Below are 19131 nucleotides of genomic sequence, written 5' to 3'. Positions count from 1 at the left end.
CAGAGTCAGCCTCCAGGGTAAAGCATCAGGGTTTAGACCCAGAGTCAGCCTCCAGGGTAAAGGTCGTCAGGGTTTAGACCCAGAGTCAGCCTCCAGGGTAAAGCATCAGGGTTTAGACCCAGAGTCAGCCTCCAGGGTAAAGCATCAGGGTTTAGACCCAGAGTCAGCCTCCAGGGTAAAGCATCAGGGTTTAGACCCAGAGTCAGCCTCCAGGATAAAGCATCAGGGTTTAGACCCAGAGTCAGCCTCCTGGGTAAAGCATCAGGGTTTAGACCCAGAGTCAGCCTCCAGGGTAAAGCATCAGGGTTTAGACCCAGAGTCAGCCTCCAGGGTAAAGCATCAGGGTTTAGACCCAGAGTCAGCCTCCAGGGTAAAGCATCAGGGTTTAGACCCAGAGTCAGCCTCCAGGGTAAAGCACCAGGGTTTAGACCCAGAGTCAGCCTTCAGGGTAAAACATCAGGGTTTAGACCCAGAGTCAGCCTCCAGGGTAAAGGTCGTCAGGGTTTAGACCCAGAGTCAGCCTCCAGGGTAAAGCATCAGGGTTTAGACCCAGAGTCAGCCTCCAGGGTAAAGCACCAGGGTTTAGGCCCAGAGTCAGCCTTCAGGGTAAAGCACCAGGGTTTAGACCCAGAGTCAGCCTTCAGGGTAAAACATCAGGGTTTAGACCCAGAGTCAGCCTCCAGGGTAAAGGTCGTCAGGGTTTAGACCCAGAGTCAGCCTCCAGGGTAAAGCACCAGGGTTTAGACCCAGAGTCAGCCTCCAGGGTAAAGCACCAGGGTTTAGACCCAGAGTCAGCCTCCAGGGTAAAGCACCAGGGTTTAGACCCAGAGTCAGCCTCCAGGGTAAAGCACCAGGGTTTAGACCCAGAGTCAGCCTCCAGGGTAAATGTCGTCAGGGTTTAGACCCAGAGTCAGCCTCCAGGGTAAAGCATCAGGGTTTAGACCCAGAGTCAGCCTCCAGGGTAAAGCACCAGGGTTTAGTGGCTTGGTGACTTGGTTAGCTGGGTGGCTTGGTGACTTGGTTAGCTGGGTGGCTTGGTGATTTGGTTAGCTGGGTGGCTTGGTGACTTGGTCAGCTGGGTGGCTTGGTGACTTGGTTAGCTGGGTGGCTTGGTGGCTTGGTGACTTGGTTAGCTGGGTGGCTTGGTGATTTGTCCTTGGTGACAGTTGGCTGGGTGGCTTGGTGACTTGGTTAGCTGGGTGGCTTGGTTAGCTGGGTGGCTTGGTGACTTGGTTAGCTGGGTGGCTTGGTGATTTGGTTAGCTGGGTGGCTTGGTGACTTGGTTAGCTGGGTGGCTTGGTGACTTGGTTAGCTGGGTGGCTTGGTGAGTTGGTTGGCTGGGTGGCTTGGGACTTGGTTAGCTGGGTGGCTTGGTGACTTGGTTTGCTGGGTGGCTTGGTGACTTGGTTAGCTGGGTGGCTTGGTGACTTGGTTAGCTGGGTGGCTTGGTTAGCTGGGTGGCTTGGTGACTTGGTTAGCTGGGTGGCTTGGTTAGCTGGGTGGCTTGGTGACTTGGTTAGCTGGGTGGCTTGGTGACTTGGTTAGCTGGGTGGCTTGGTGACTTGGTTAGCTGGGTGGCTTGGTGATTTGTCCTTGGTGACTTGGTTAGCTGGGTGACTTGGTTAGCTGGGTGGCTTGGTGACTTGGTTAGCTGGGTGGCTTGGTGACTTGGTTAGCTGGGTGGCTTGGTGATTTGTCCTTGGTGACTTGGTTAGCTGGGTGGCTTGGTGACTTGGTTGGCTGGGTGGCTTGGTGACTTGTCCTTGGTGACTTGGTTAGCTGGGTGTCTTGGTGACTTGGTTAGCTGGGTGGCTTGGTGACTAGGTTGGCTGGGTGTCTTAGTGACTTGTCTTTGGTGATTTGTCCTTGGTGACTTGGTTGGCTGGATGAGTTGGTGACTTGGTTGGCTGGGTGTCTTAGTGACTTGGTTAGCTGGGTGGCTTGGTGACTTGGTTAGCTGGGTGGCTTGGTGACTTGGTTAGCTGGGTGGCTTGGTTAGCTGGGTGGCTTGGTGACTTGGTTAGCTGGGTGGCTTGGTGACTTGGTTAGCTGGGTGGCTTGGTTAGCTGGGTGACTTGGTGATTTAGTTAGCTGGGTGGCTTGGTTAGCTGGGTGGCTTGGAGACTTGGTTAGCTGGGTGGCTTGGTGACTTGGTTAGCTGGGTGGCTTGGTGACTTGGTTAGCTGGGTGGCTTGGTGACTTGGTTAGCTGGGTGGCTTGGTGACTTGGTTAGCTGGGTGGTTTGGTGACTTGGTTTGCTGGGTGGCTTGGTGACTTGGTTAGCTGGGTGGCTTGGTTAGCTGGGTGGCTTGGAGACTTGGGTAGCTGGGTGGCTTGGTGACTTGGTTAGCTGGGTGGCTTGGTGACTTGGTTAGCTGGGTGGCATGGTTAGCTGGGTGGCTTGGAGACTTGGGTAGCTGGGTGGCTTGGTGACTTGGTTAGCTGGGTGGCTTGGTGACTTGGTTAGCTGGGTGGCTTGGTGACTTGTCCTTGGTGACTTGGTTAGCTGGGTGGCTTGGTGACTTGGTTAGCTGGGTGGCTTGGTTAGCTGGGTGGCTTGGAGACTTGGTTAGCTGGGTGGCTTGGTGACTTGGTTAGCTGGGTGGCTTGGTGACTTGGTTAGCTGGGTGGCTTGGTGACTTGGTTAGTTGGGTGGCTTGGTGACTTGTCCTTGGTGACTTGTTTAGCTGGGTGGCTTGGTGACTTGGTTAGCTGGGTGGCTTGGTTAGCTGGGTGGCTTGGAGACTTGGTTAGCTGGGTGGCTTGGTGACTTGGTTAGCTGGGTGGCTTGGTGACTTGGTTAGCTGGGTGGCTTGGTGACTTGGTTAGCTGGGTGGCTTGGTGATTTGTCCTTGGTGACAGTTGGCTGGGTGGCTTGGTGACTTGGTTAGCTGGGTGGCTTGGTGACTTGGTTTGCTGGGTGGCTTGGTGACTTGGTTAGCTGGGTGGCTTGGTGACTTGGTTAGCTGGGTGGCTTGGTTAGCTGGGTGGCTTGGTTAGCTGGGTGGCTTGGTGACTTGGTTAGCTGGGTGGCTTGGTGATTTGTCCTTGGTGACTTGGTTAGCTGGGTGGCTTGGTGACTTGGTTGGCTGGGTGTCTTAGTGACTTGTCTTTGGTGACTTATCCTTGGTGACTTGGTTGGCTGGATGAGTTGGTGACTTGGTTGGCTGGGTGTCTTAGTGACTTGGTTAGCTGGGTGGCTTGGTTAGCTGGGTGGCTTGGTGACTTGGTTAGCTGGGTGGCTTGGTGACTTGGTTAGCTGGGTGGCTTGGTGATTTGTCCTTGGTGACTTGGTTAGCTGGGTGGCTTGGTGACTTGGTTGGCTGGGTGTCTTAGTGACTTGTCTTTGGTGACTTGTCCTTGGTGACTTGGTTGGCTGGATGAGTTGGTGACTTGGTTGGCTGGGTGTCTTAGTGACTTGGTTAGCTGGGTGGCTTGGTTAGCTGGGTGGCTTGGTGACTTGGTTAGCTGGGTGGCTTGGTGACTTGGTTAGCTGGGTGGCTTGGTGATTTGTCCTTGGTGACTTGGTTGGCTGGGTGTCTTAGTGACTTGTCTTTGGTGACTTGTCTTTGGTGTCTTGGTTGGCTGGATGACTTGTTGACTTTTGGCTGGGTGGCTTGGTGACTTGGTTGGCTGGGTGGCTTGGTGACTTGTCCTTGGTGACTTTGTTGGCTGGGTGACTTGTCCTTGATGACTTGGTGACTTGTCCTTGGTGACTTGGTGAGTTGTTCTTGGTGACTTGGTTGGCTGAGTGACTTGTCCTTGGGTTACTTGGTGAGTTGTTCTTGGTGACTTGGCTGGCTGAGTAACTTGTCCTTGGTTGATGTGAACCTGTTCATTACCCAAGGTTTATAGATTTGATTTCAAGGACTTTGCTGTGTGACTTTGCCTTGGTTGCTGAGCCTGGGGAGCTCTGAGGGGAAATAGCATCCAGAGGACTCATGCAAATTCGTACACATCATTACAGAGCACAGCATTCCCTTGATCTCGGCAGATGTGTTGTTAATCTCTCTCTCTCTCTGTCTCTCTCTCTCTCTCTCTATCGCTCTCTCTCTCTCTTTCTCTCTCTCTGTCTCTCTCTCTCTCTGTCTCTCTCTCTCTTTCTCTCTCTCTCTCTCTCAGATCTGAATGAGTGTGACTCTAGTCCGTGTGGTCAGGAGTGTGCTAACATCTATGGGTCCTACCAATGTTACTGCAGACAGGGCTTCTACCTGAAGGAAGACGGACACACCTGTGAAGGTATCACACCATGACAGCTCTACCACCATGTTACCAATAGCCTGTGTGTTTTGTATTGACATGTTTCTCTATTGCAGATATTGATGAGTGTTCCCAGAGTATTGGCAACCTGTGTGTGTTCCAGTGTGTGAACGTCCCAGGTAGCTATCAGTGTGCCTGTCCCCCTAACGGATACACCATGTCCACCACCGGACACACCTGCAGAGGTACGGACTGACCCAGCGTCTCTCACGCTTTATATACAGGGCTGTTCTATATCCTTATTTCCATATGGGCTGAGCTGTCGCAGGGGTCAGTACCTTCTGATACATATTGATAAATACCTTCTGATACATATTGATCAATACCTTCTGATACATATTGATGAATACCTTCTGATACATATTGATCAATACCTTCCATATGGGCTGAGCTGTCGCAGTGGTCAGTACCTTCTGATACATATTGATCAATACCATCTGATACATATTGATCAATACCTTCTGATACATATTGATAAATACCTTCTGATACATATTGATAAATAGCTTCTGATACATATTGATAAATACCATCTGATACATATTGATAAATACCATCTGATACATATTGATCAATACCTTCTGATACATATTGATAAATACCTTCCATATGGGCTGAGCTGTCACAGTGGTCAGTACCTTCTGATACATATTGATCAATACCATCTGATACATATTGATAAATACACACTGTTTTGTTTTAGTCTGTCTGTTGTAGATATTGATGAGTCTGTCTGTCTGTCTGTTGTAGATATTGACGAGTGTTCAACAGGAGTTCATAACTGCTCTACAGAACAGACCTGCTCCAACGTCCAGGGAGGCTACAGGTGTCTCTCTTTCTCCTGCCCTCCATATTACAGAAAGGTCTCAGATACGTGAGTACAGGGCAGTCACACACACACAACTCTCTCTCTCTCTCTCTCTCTCTCTCTCTCTCTCTCTCTCTCTCTCTCTCTCTCTCTCTCTCTAACCCCCTCACTCTCTCACCAATCCTCTCTCTCTAACCCCCTCTCTCTCTAACCCTCTCACCAATCCTCTCTCTCTAACCCCTTCTCTCTCTAACCCTCTCACTCTCTCCAATCCTCTCTCTCTAACCCCCTTTCTCTCTCACCCTCTCACTCTCGCTCACCCTCTCTCTCGAACCCTCATTCTCTCTCTCTCTAGCCCTCTAATCCACTCTCTCTCTCTCCCTCTCTCTCTATCTAGTCCTTTCTCGCTCTTTAACCCTAACCCTCCCCTCTCTCTAACCGTAAACCATTTTCTCTCTCACCCTAACTCTCTCCAGTCGTTGTGAGCGCAGTGGTTGTCCAGCTAACTCTGTAGACTGCCAGACCTCTCCTCTGAGAATCACCTACTACCAGCTGAGCTTCCAGACCAACATTGTCATCCCCGCTCAGATCTTCAGGATTGGCCCCTCGCCCGCCTACAGGGGAGACAACATTGCTATCTCCATCACCCACGGTAACGAGGAGAACTACTTTTCCACGCGGAAGCTGAACAGTTTTACGGGGGCGGTGTATCTGCAGCGGCAGGTGAGACAGCCGAGAGACTTCCTGATCGATGTGGAGATGAAGCTGTTGAGACAGGGAGCGTTCACTACCTTCCTGGCCCGGATATACGTCTTCATCACCTCTAACACACTGTAGAGTCTAAACACACACCATCCCAGAACAGACTGTCACCTCGCCACTTCTCTAATATTCATATGGTGCTGAACTTTATACTAGTAACTTACATATATATATATTTCATCATACGATCTTATCCAGAGCGACTTACAATATCAAGTGCATACATTTTCATAGTTTTTCATACTGGTCCTCCGTGGGAATCGAACCCACAACCCTGGCGTTATAAGGACCATGCTCTACCAACTGAGACACACACTTCATCAACTGGATTGTTACTAAAGACTAAGTCAGTCTTCTGTTTATACAAGTCTTTTATAATGTAATCTCTTTCAATGCATGTGTCTCAAGCTGAGTGGTTTGACTCTGCCAAGGTGGTCCTCAGAGTGCTAGGATCTGTCCTCCTGCTCCTTAACCTCTTGAACCTTCCAATCTCAACATGAACTTTCAGAGGTTTTGAAGCATGAGTTACTGAATAGAATGGAGAACCCTGGAGCAGTGCTTAGACCAGAGCTTGTAGACACACTGAGGGTACCTCTGTATCTCTCCTCTCTCTCTCTCTCTCCGCTCTCTCTCTCTGCTCTCTCTCTCTGCTCTCTCTCTCCGCTCTCTCTCTGCTCTCTCTCTCTCCGGTCACTCTCTCCGCTCACTCTCTCCACTCTCTCTCTCTCTCCGCTCTTACTCTCTCTCGCCGCTCACTCTCTCCGCTCACTCTCTCCGCTCTCTCTCTCTCCGCTCTGTCTCTCTCTCTCCGCTCACTCTCTCCGCTCTCTCTCTCTCCGCTCTGTCTCTCTCCGGTCACTCTCTCCGCTCTCTCTCTCTCCGCTCTGTCTCTCTCTCTCCGCTCTCTCTCTCTCCACTCACTCTCTCCGCTCTCTCTCTCTCCGCTCTGTCTCTCTCTCCGCTCTCTCTCTCTCCGCTCACTCTCTCCGCTCTCTCTCTCCGCTCTGTCTCTCTCCGCTCTCTCTCTCTCTCTCTCCGGTCACTCTCTCTGCTCTCTCTCTCTCCGCTCACTCTCTCCACTCTCTCTGAGCTCTGTTGCTCTCTCTTTCAATTCAATTCAAGGGGTTTTATTGGCATGGGAAACATATGTTTACATTGCCAAAGCAAGTGAAGTAGATAATGATAAAAGTGAAATAAACAATAAAAATGAACAGTAAACATTACACTCAGAAAAGTTACAAAAGAATAAAGACATTTCAAATGTCATATTATGTCTATATACAGTGTTGTAACAATGTGCAAATTTAAAGTACAAAAGGGAAAATAAATAAACATAAATATGGGTTGTATTTACAATGGTGTTTGTTCTTCACTAGTTGCCCTTTTCTTGTGGCAACAGGTGACAAATCCTGCTGCTGTGATGGAACACTGTGGTATTTCACCCAGTAGATATGGGAGTTTATCAAAATTGAGTTTGTTTTCGAATTCTTTGTGAGTCTGTGTAATCTGAGGGAAATTTGTGTCTCTAATATGGTCATACATTTGACAGGAAGTTAGGAAGTGCAGCTCAGTTTCCACCTCATTTTGTGGGCAGTGTGCACATAGCCTGTCTTCTCTTGAGAACCAGGTCTGCCTACGGCGGCCTTTCTCAATAGCAAGGCTATGGTCACTGAGTCTGTACATAGTCAAAGATTTCCTTAAGTTTGGGTCAGTCACAGTGGTCAGGTATTCTGCCACTGTGTACTCTCTGTTTAGGGCCAAATAACAGTCTAGTTTGCTCTGTTTTTTTGTGAATTCTTTCTAATGTGTCAAGTAATTATCTTTTTGTTTTCTCATGATTTGGTTGAGTTTAATTGTGCTGCTGTCTTGGGGGTCTGTTTGTGTTTGTGAACAGAGCCCCAGGACCAGCTTGCTTAGGGGACTCTTCTCCAGGTTCTCTGTAGGTGATGCCTTTGTTATGGAAGGTTTGGGAATTGCTTCCTTTTAGGTGGTTGTAGAATTTAACGGCTCTTTTCTGGATTTTGATAATTAGTGGGTATCGGCCTAATTCTGCTCTGCATGCATTATTTGGTGTTTTACGCTGTAAACAGAGGATATTTTTGCAGAATCCTGCATGCAGAGTCTCAATTTGGTGTTTGTCCCATTTTGTGAATTCTTGGTTGGCGAGCGGACCCCAGACCTCACAACCATAAAGGGCAATGGGTTCTATAACGGATTCAAGTATTTTTAGCCAGATCCTAATTGGTATGTCGAATTTTATGTTCCTTTTGATGGCATAGAATGCCCTTCTTGCCTTGTCTCTCAGATCGTTCACAGCTTTGTGGAAGTTACCTGTGGCGCTGATGTTTAGGCCGAGGTATGTATAGTTTTTTGTGTGCTCTAGGGCAATGGTGTCTAGACGGAATTTGTATTTGTGGACCTGGTGACTGGACCTTTTTTGGAACACCATTATTTTGGTCTTACTGAGATTTGTTGTCAGGGTCCAGGTCTGACAGAATCTGTGCAGAAGATCTAGGTGCTGCTGTAGGCCCTCCTTGGTTGGGGACAGAAGCACCAGATCATCAGCAAACAGTAGACATTTGACTTCAGGTTCTAGTAGGGTGAGGCCGGGTGCTGCAGACTGTTCTAGTGCCCTCGCCAATTCGTCGATATATATGTTGAAGAGGGTGGGGCTTAAGCTGCATCCCTGTCTCACCCCACGGCCCTGTGGGAAGAAATATGTTTTTTGCCAATTTTAACCGCAGACTTGTTGTTTGTTTACATGGATTTTATAATGTCGTATGTTTTTCCCCCAACACCACTTTCCATCAATTTTTATAGCAGACCCTCAGACCCTCATGGCAAATTGAGTCGAAAGCTTTTTTGAAATCAACAAAGCATGAGAAGACTTTGCCTTTGTTTTGGTTTGTTTGTTTGTCAGTTAGGGTGCGCAGGGTGAATATGTGGTCTGTCATATGATAATTTGGTAAAAAGCCAGTTTGACATTTGATCAGTACATTGTTTTCACTGAGGAAATGTACGAGTCTGCTGTTAATGATAATGCAGAGGATTTTCCCAAGGTTGCTGTTGACACATATCCCATGGTAGTTATTGGGGTCAAATTTGTCTCTAATTTTGTGGATTGGGGTCATCAGTCCTTGGTTCCAAATATTGGGGAAGATGCCAGAGCTGAGGATGACGTTAAAGAGTTTAAGTTTAGCCATTGGGAATTTGTTGTTTGTATATTTTATAATTTCATGTAGGATACCATCAACACCACAGGCCTTTTTGGGTTGGAGGGTTTGTATTTTGTCCTGTAGTTCATTCAATGTAATTGGAGAATCCAGTGGGTTCTGGTCGTCTTTAATAGTTGATTCTAAGATTTGTATTTTATCACGTATATGTTTTTCCTGTTTGTTCTTTGTTATAGAGCCAAAAAGATTGGAGAAGTGGTTTACCCAGACATCTCCATTCTGGATAGATAACTCTTCGTGTTGTTGTTTGTTTAGTGTTTTCCAATTTTCCCAGAAGTGGTTAGATTCTATGGATTCTTCAATTATATTGAGCTGATTTCTGACGTGCTGTTCCTTCTTTTTCCGTAGTGTATTTCTGTATCGTTTTAGTGATTCACCATAGTGAAGGCGTAGACTCTGGGTCTCAATGTTTTTGGTTGCACACGTTTCTCATTTTCTTTCTTTGCATTCTTCATCAAACCATTTGTCATTGTTGATCATTTTCTTTGGTTTTCTGTTTGAAATGTTTAGAATTGTTAGGGAAGTTGAGAGTTTAGGTTTTCTACTGCCAAGTTTACACCTTCACTATTACAGTGAAATGTTTTGTTCAGGAAGTTGTCTAAAAGGGATTGGATTTGTTGTTGTCTAATTGTTTTTTTGGTCGGTTTCCACACTACTTTCCTTCCATCTATAGCATTTCTTAATATTACTCAGTTCCTTTGGCTTTGATGCTTCATGATTTGAGTATTGCTGTGTTCTAGTAGACTGTGATTTTGTTGTGATCTGATAGGGGTGTCAGTGGACTGACTGTGAACGCTCTGAGAGACTCTGGGTTGAGGTCAGTGATAAAGTAGTCTACAGTACTGCTGCCAAGAGATGAGCTATAGGTGTACCTACCATGGGAGTCCCCTCGAAGCCTATGACTATGTACATACCCAGCGTTCGACAGAGCTGTAGGAGTTGTGACCCGTCTATGTTGGTTATGTTGTTTGTCATTTCGTTATGTTATGTTTGTCATAGTTGTGCCTAGGAGGGTATATGGGGGTGAGAATGCTGTCACCTCCAGGCAGGTGTTTGTCCCCCTGTGTGTCTCTCTGTCTCTCTCTCTCGCTCTCTCGCTCTCTCTCTCTCGCTCGCTCTCTCACTTTCAATCCAAGGGGCTTTATTGGCATGGGAAACATGTGTTAACATTGCCAAAGCAAGTGAAGTAAATAATTAACAAAAGTGAAATAAACAACAAAAATTAACAGTAAACATTACACACAACAGTTCCAAAAGAATAAAGACATTTCAAATATCATATTATGTCTATATACAGTGTTGTAACGATGTGCAAAGAGTTAAAGTACAAAAGGGAAAATAAATAAACATAAATATGGGTTGTATTTACAATGGTGTTTGTAATTCACTGGTTGCCCTTTTGTATGTTTCTCTCTCTGTCTCTCTCTCTTACTTTGTCTTTTCCTCTCCCCCGAAGCAGAGTGAGCACAGCCTGTCCTCTCTGGGCAGCTAGGTTTGTCTGTGACGACCGGTCTCTATAGCCAGACTGTCCTCTCTGGGCAGCCAGGTTTGTCTGTGACGACCAGTCTCTGTAGCCAGACTGTCCTCTCTGGGCAGCCAGACTGTCCTCTCTGGGCAGCCAGACTGTCCTCTATGAGTCTGTACCTAGTCAGTGTTTTCCTCAGTTTTCTGTCAGTCACAGTGGTCAGATAGTCTGCCACCATGTACTGTCTGTTTAGAGACAAATAGCATTGAAGTTTATTTTAATATTTTGTGGTGTCTTTCCAATAGGTGATATATTTTTGTTTTTGTTTTGTGATGATTTTGTTGGGCCAGATGTTCTGAGTGCTGTCCTGAGGCTCTATGGGGTTGGTTTGGGTTAGTGAACCAGCTGGCTGAAGGGACTCTTCTCTGGTTTCATCTCTTGACATTGTAGAGCTGTGTGATGGAATGTTTTGGGATCACTTATTTTTAGATGGTTGTAAAATTTGATGGCTCTTTTTTCTATTTGAAAAAGGAGGGGGTATTGGCCCCATTCTGCTCTACATGCGTTATTTGGAGTTTTTCTTTGCACTTCCAATACAGTCTGGCAAAACTATGCATGCAGTATTTCGATTGGATGTTTGTCCCATTTGGAAAATTCATTATTAGAGATTGGACCCCATACTTCACTGACATATAATGTCTCTTCTTGCTTTGTCTCTCAGCTCGTTCACAGCCCTGTGAAAGCTTCCTGTGTTGCTGATATTTAGTCCTAGATATGTGTAGTTTTTGGTGTGTTCTAATAGAACTGTGTCCAAATAGAATTTATATTTGTCATCCTGATTTCCGGACCTTTTTTTGGGTTATCTTTAGATTAGTTTTTTTAGGATAACTGTCAGAGGCCAGATTTGACATAACCTGTGGGAGGCAGCAGCACCAGGTCATCTGTCTACAGCAGACCCTCCTTAGTGGGAGACAGCAGCACCAGATCATCTGTCTACAGCAGACCCTCCTTAGTGGGAGACAGCAGCACCAGGTCATCTGTCTACAGCAGACCCTCCTTAGTGGGAGACAGCAGCACCAGGTCATCTGTCTACAGCAGACCCTCCTTAGTGGGAGGCAGCAGCACCAGGTCATCTGTCTACAGCAGACCCTCCTTAGTGGGAGACAGCAGCACCAGGTCATCTGTCTACAGCAGACACTTGATTTCAGTGTTGTGTAGGGTGAAACCAGGTGCTGCAGATTCTTCTAATGTTTTGGCCAATTCATTAATGTAGATGTTAAATAGTGTTGGACTTATTGGGCAGCCCTGTTTCACTCCCCGTCCCTGAGAGAAGAAGTCTGTTTTCTTGTTGGCAATTTTAACCGCACATTTGTTTTTAGTGTACATTGATTTAATAACATCATATGTTTTCCCTCCAATACCACTTTCTATTTGTTTATAAAAAAACTTTGTGCCAAATTCTTTCTTGAAGAATACAAAATACGAGTAGATCGTGCCTTTGTTTTGGTTTGCTTGATTGTCAATTAGAGTGTGGAGGGTGGAATTGTGGTCTGTTAAAAATCCAATCTGTCTCCTACTTAGGACGTTGTGTTCATCAAGGAAATTATGTAGTCTGCTATTTATGATTCTGATTTTCCCAAAGTTGCTGTTAACGCAAATTCCTCTGTAATTATTTGGGTCAAATTTGTCTCCATTTTTATAGATTGGTGTGATCAATCCCTGATTCCAAATATCGATGAAAATACCTGCAGTGAGGATAATGTTGAAGAGTTTGAGTATAGCTGTCACGTCCTGACCAGTAAAGGGGTTATTTGTTCATATAGTTTGGTCAGGACGTGGCAGGGGGTATTTGTTTTGAGTGGTTCAGGGTGGTTGTGTATGTAGAGGGGTATTTGATTTATTAGTCCAGGGTTTTGGTTATTGTTCTATGTTAGTTTATTTCTATGTTCAGTCTAGTCGTTTGTATTTCTATGTTTAGCTAATTGGTGTCGGGGCTTTCAGTTGGAGGCAGCTGTCTATCGTTGCCTCTGATTGAAGGTCCTATAAATAGGAATGTGTTTGTCATGGGATTTTTGTGGGAGATTGTTTCTTGTTTAGCTGTATGCCTGACGAGACTGTCCAGTTCGTTTGTTTATGTATACGTTGTTTGTGTTTTCCTTCTTATTTTGCCTAGGTAAATAACGGTAAAATAAAATGTTTTTATTTCCTTCTTATTTTGCCTAGTTAAATAACGGTAAAATGTATATTTCACCTTTATTTAACTTGGCAGGTCAGTTAAGAACAAATTCTTATTTTCAATGACGGCCTAGGAACATTGGGTTAACTGCCTTGTCCAGGGGCAGAACGACACATTTGTACGTTGTAGATGTTTACCTTGTCAGCTCGGGGATTTGATCTTGCAACCTTTCAGTTACTAGTCCAACACTCTAACCACTAGGCTACCTGCTACTTGAACTCTGTGAAGCATTTATTTGGGCTGCAATTTCTGAGGCTGGTAACTCTAATGAACTTATCCTCTGCAGCAGAGGTAACTCTGGGTCTTCCTTTCCTGTGGCGGTCCTCATGAGAGCCAGTTTCATCATAGCACTTGATGGATTTTGCGACTGCACTAGAAGAAACTTTCAACGTTCTTGACATTTTCCGGATTGACTGACGTTCTTGTCTTAAAGTAATGATGGACTGTTGTTTCTCTTTGTTTATTTGATCTGTTCTTGCCATAATGTGGACTTGGTCTTTTACCAAATAGGGCTATCTTCTGTATACCATCCCTACCTTGTCACAACACAACCGATTGGCTCAAACTCATTAAGAAGGAAAGAAATTCCACAAATTAACTTTAACAAGGCACACCTATTAATTGAAATGTAATCCAGGTTACTACCTCATTAAGCTGGTTGAGAGAATGCCAAGAGTGTGAAAAGCTGTCATCAAGGCAAAGGATGGCTACTTTGAAAAATCTGAAATATAAAATATATTTTGATTTGTTTAACACCTGGTTACTACATGATTCCATATCTGTTATTTCATAGTTTTGGTGTCTTCACTATTATTGAATGAGTAGGTTTTTCTTTATTTTTACTATTTTCTGTTTACTGAGGAGTGTCTTCTGTCTGGCTACCATAAAGGCCTGATTGGTGGAGTGCTGCAGAGATGGTTGTCCTTCTGGAAGCTCAGAGTGACCATCGGGTTCTTGTTTACCTTCAAGACCCTTCTCCCCAGATTGCTCAGTTTGGTCGGGCGACCAGCTCTAGGAAGAGTCTTGGTGGTTCCAAACTTCTTCCATTTAAGAATGATGGAGGCCACTGTGTTCTTTGGGACCTTCAATGCTGCATACATTTTTGGTTCCTTTCCCCAGATCTGTGCCTCGACACAATCCTGTCTCGGAGGTCTACAGACAATTCCTTTGACCTCATGGCTTGGTTTTTGCTCTGACATGCACTGTGAACTGTGGGACCTTATATAGACAGGTGTGTGCCTTTCCAAATCATGTCCAATCAATTGAATTTACCACAGGTGGACTCCAAGTTGTAGAAGCATCTCAAGGATGATCAATGGAAACAGGATGCACCTGAGCTCAATTTTGAGTCTCATAGTAACAGGTCTGAATACCTATGTAAATAAGGTACACTACCGTTCAAAAGTTTGGGGTCACATAGAAATGTCCTTGTTTTTGAAAGAAAAGCATTTTTTTTTGTCCATTAAAATAACATCAATTTCATCAGAAATACAGTGTAGACCTTGTTAATGTTGTAAATGACTATTGTAGCTGGAAACGGCAGATTTTTTTATGGAATATCTACATAGGCGTACAGAGGCCCATTATCAGCAACCATCACTCCTGTGTTCCAATGGCACGTTGTGTTAGCTAATCCAAGTTTATAATTTTAAAAGGCTAATTGATCATTAGAAAACCCTTTTGCAATTATGTTAGCATAGCTGAAAACCTTTCTAAACAAAGAAGCAATAAAACTGGCCGCCTTTAGACTAGTTGAGTATCTGGAGCATCAGCTGAAAACTGTCGTGGTGAAGCAATACAATAGAAGCAATACAACTGGCTTTGTGCTTTTCTTTCAAAAACAAGGACATTTCTAAGTGACTCCAAACTTTTGAACGGTAGTATATACAATGAGGGAAAAAAGTATTTGATCCCCTGCTGATTTTGTACGTTTGCCCACTGACAAAGAAATGATCAGTCTATAATTTTAAATGCAGGTGTATTGAACAGTGAGAGACAGAATAACAACCAAAAAATCCAGAAAAACGCATGTCAAAAAATGTTATAAATTGATTTGCATTTTAATGAGGGAAATAAGTATTTGACCCCCTCTCAATCAGAAAGATTTCTGGCTCCCAGGTGTCTATTATACAGGTAATGAGCTGAGATTAGAAGCACACTTTTAAAGGGAGTGCTCCTAATCTCAGTTTATTACCTGTATAAAAGACACCTGTCCACAGAAGCAATCAATCAATCAGATTGCAAACTCTCCACCATGGCCAAGACCAAAGAGCTCTCCAAGGATGTCAGGGACAAGATTGTAGACCTACACAAGGCTGGAATGGGCTACAAGACCATCGCCAAGCAGCTTGGTGAGAAGGTGACAACATTTGGTGCGATTATTCGCAAATGGAAGAAACACAAAAGAACTGGCAATCTCCCTCGGCCTGGGGCTCCATGCAAGATCTCACCTCGTGGAGTTGCAATGATCATGAGAACAGTGAGGAATCAGCCCAGAACTACACGGGAGGATCTTGTCAATGATCTCAAGGCAGCTGGGACCATAGTCACCAAGATAACAATTGGTAACACACTACGCCGTGAAGGACTGAAATCCTGCAGCGCCCGCAAGGTCCCCCTGCTCAAGAAAGCACATATACATGCCCGTCTGAAGTTTGCCAATGAAAATCTGAATGATTCAGAGGACAACTGGATGAAAGTGTTGTGGTCAGATGAGACCAAAATTGAGCTCTTTGGCATCAACTCAACTCGCCGTGTTTGGAGGAGGAGGAATGCTGCCTATGACCCCAAGAACACCATCCCCACCGTCAAACATGGAGGTGGAAACATTATGCTTTGGGGGTGTTTTTCTGCTAAGGGGACAGGACAACTTCACCGCATCAAAGGGACGATGGACGGGGCCATGTACCGTCAAATCTTGGGTGAGAACCTCCTTCCCTCAGCCAGGGCATTGAAAATGGGTCGTGGATGGGTATTCCAGCATGACAATGACTCAAAACACACAGCCAAGGCAACAAAGGAGTGGCTCAAGAAGAAGCACATTAAGGTCCTGGAGTGGCCTAGCCAGTCTCCAGACCTTAATCCCATAGAAAATCTGTGGAGGGAGCTGAAGGTTCGAGTTGCCAAACGTCAGCCTCGAAACCTTAATGACTTGGAGAAGACCTGCAAAGAGGAGTTGGACAAAATCCCTCCTGAGATGTGTGCAAACCTGGTGGCCAACTACAAGAAACGTCTGACCTCTGATTGCCAACAATGGTTTTGCCACCAAGTACTAAGTCATGTTTTGCAGAGGGGTCAAATACTTATTTCCCTCATTAAAATGCAAATCATTTTATAACATTTTTGACATGCGTTTTTCTGGATTTTTTTGTTGTTGTTATTCTGTCTCTCACTGTTCAAATAAACCTACCATTAAAATTATAGACTGATCATTTCTTTGTCAGTGGGCAAACGTACAAAATCAGCAGGGGATCAAATACTTTTTTCCCTCACTGTAACTGTTTTCACTTTGTCATTATGAGGGGTTGTGTTTTTTTTAATGTAATCCATTGTAGAATAAGGCTGTAACAAAACAAAATGTGGAAAAAGAGAAGAGGTTCGAATACTTTCCGAATGCACTGTGCCTGCCTTGATGTTATAGCCAGTGGAAACTTCTAGCTGAAAACATGCTCCCAAATGGCAGAATGTGTCATAAATCATGTGTTGACTGATGGAATTGGGAGATGTGGATCACAAGCCCAACTATGGGGTCTCAGGTTAAGATTCTGTCCCGTCAGAGCTCCATGTGACTGACTGGCTGACTGGCTGACTGACTGACTGACTGGCTGACTGGCTGCCTGAATGAATCACTTATATACTGACTGACTGACTGACTGCCTATCTGACTGACTGACTGACTGACTGACTGCCTGACTGACTGACTGACTGACTGAATGAATCACTTATATACTGACTGACTGACTGACTGACTGACTGCCTGACTGCCTGACTGACTGACTGACTGACTGCCTGACTGACTGACTGACTGACTGACTGACTGGCTGACTGTCTGCCTGAATGAATCACTTGTAGACTGACTGACTGACTGACTGACTGACTGACTGGCTGACTGCCTATCTGACTGTCTGCCTGAATGAATCACTTGTAGACTGACTGACTGACTGACTGACTGACTGACTGGCTGACTGCCTATCTGACTGTCTGCCTGAATGAATCACTTGTATACTGACTGACTGGCTGACTGACTGGCTGGCTGGCTGACTGACTGGCTGGCTGGCTGGCTGGCTGGCTGGCTGGCTGACTGACTACCTGAATGACCGCATGTGTCTCTTGCCATGAGCAGACTGACTAAATTGTGACCATCCTCTGTGAATGGTCTGTACAACAGGACATGAGGTCATCACTCTTGACTGTAGTTGTACTTGAAGTCTCCACGTGATAAAAGTGTTTGCCACTAGATAATGATACTAACCACTAATCTGTCAGAGTGGGTCCTCTCTAGATAATGATACTAACCACTAATCTGTCAGAGTGGGTCCTCTCTAGATAATGATACTAACCACTAATCTGTCAGAGTGGGTCCTCTCTAGATAATGATACTAACCACTAATCTGTCAGAGTGGGTCCTCTCTAGATAATGATACTAACCACTAATCTATCAGAGTGGGTCCTCTCTAGATAATGATATGACCACTAATCTGTCAGAGTGGGTCCTCTCTAGATAATGATACTAACCACTAATCTGTCAGTGGGTCCTCTCTAGATAATGATACTAACCACTAATCTGTCAGAGTGGGTCCTCTCTAGATAATGATACTAACCACTAATCTGTCAGAGTGGGTCCTCTCTAGATAATGATACTAACCACTAATCTGTCAGAGTGGGTCCTCTCTAGATAATGATACTAACCACTAATCTATCAGAGTGGGTCCTCTCTAGATAATGATACTAACCACTAATCTGTCAGTGGGTCCTCTCTAGATAATGATACTAACCACTAATCTGTCAGAGTGGGTCCTCTCTAGATAATGATACTAACCACTAATCTGTCAGAGTGGGTCCTCTCTAGATAATGATACTAACCACTAATCTATCAGAGTGGGTCCTCTCTAGATAATGATATGACCACTAATCTGTCAGAGTGGGTCCTCTCTAGATAATGATACTAACCACTAATCTGTCAGTGGGTCCTCTCTAGATAATGATACTAACCACTAATCTATCAGAGTGGGTCCTCTCTAGATAATGATACTAACCACTAATCTGTCAGTGGGTCCTCTCTAGATAATGATACTAACCACTAATCTGTCAGAGTGGGTCCTCTCTAGATAATGATACTAACCACTAATCTGTCAGAGTGGGTCCTCTCTAGATAATGATACTAACCACTAATCTGTCAGAGTGGGTCCTCTCTAGATAATGATACTAACCACTAATCTGTCAGAGTGGGTCCTCTCTAGATAATGATACTAACCACTAATCTGTCAGAGTGGGTCCTCTCTAGATAATGATACTAACCACTAATCTGTCAGAGTGGGTCCTCTCTAGATAATGATACTAACCACTAATCTATCAGAGTGGGTCCTCTCTAGATAATGATATGACCACTAATCTGTCAGATTGGGTCCTCTCTAGATAATGATACTAACCACTAATCTGTCAGTGGGTCCTCTCTAGATAATGATACTAACCACTAATCTGTCAGAGTGGGTCCTCTCTAGATAATGATACTAACTGCTAATCTGTCAGAGTGGGTCCTCTCTAGATAATGATACTAACCACTAATCTGTCAGAGTGGGTCCTCTCTAGATAATGATACTAACCACTAATCTGTCAGAGTGGGTCCTCTCTAGATAATGATACTAACCACTAATCTATCAGAGTGGGTCCTCTCTAGATAATGATACTAACCACTAATCTGTCAGAGTGGGTCCTCTCTAGATAATGATATGACCACTAATCTGTCAGAGTGGGTCCTCTCTAGATAATGATACTAACCACTAATCTGTCAGAGTGGGTCCTCTCTAGATAATGATACTAACCACTAATCTGTCAGAGTGGGTCCTCTCTAGATAATGATACTAACCACTAATCTGTCAGAGTGGGTCCTCTCTAGATAATGATACTAACCACTAATCTGTCAGAGTGGGTCCTCTCTAGATAATGATACTAACCACTAATCTGTCAGAGTGGGTCCTCTCTAGATAATGATATGACCACTAATCTGTCAGAGTGGGTCCTCTCTAGATAATGATACTAACCACTAATCTGTCAGAGTGGGTCCTCTCTAGATAATGATACTAACCACTAATCTGTCAGAGTGGGTCCTCTCTAGATAATGATACTAACCACTAATCTGTCAGAGTGG

General features: G+C 44.9%; 1 protein-coding gene across 1 annotated transcript in view; it reads left to right on the top strand.

Moving 5' to 3' along the window:
• Positions 1 to 6548, top strand: part of fbln2 (fibulin 2) — a 118414-nt gene extending 111866 nt beyond the window's left edge. Inside the window, exons 12-15 of the mRNA XM_045705572.1 lie at positions 4123 to 4239; positions 4317 to 4445; positions 5011 to 5134; positions 5545 to 6548. Coding sequence (XP_045561528.1) covers positions 4123 to 4239; positions 4317 to 4445; positions 5011 to 5134; positions 5545 to 5905 — 731 coding nt within the window. The 3' untranslated portion in view covers positions 5906 to 6548. The remainder of the gene's footprint in view (positions 1 to 4122; positions 4240 to 4316; positions 4446 to 5010; positions 5135 to 5544) is intronic.
• Positions 6549 to 19131: the final 12583 nt, after the last annotated feature.

The sequence above is a fragment of the Salmo salar genome, chromosome ssa22, assembly GCF_905237065.1.
Source record: "Salmo salar chromosome ssa22, Ssal_v3.1, whole genome shotgun sequence".
In the NCBI taxonomy this organism is placed as follows: domain Eukaryota; kingdom Metazoa; phylum Chordata; class Actinopteri; order Salmoniformes; family Salmonidae; genus Salmo; species Salmo salar.
The sequence above is the reverse complement of the archived record's forward strand: the minus strand, read 5'-3'. Positions and strand labels throughout refer to the sequence as shown.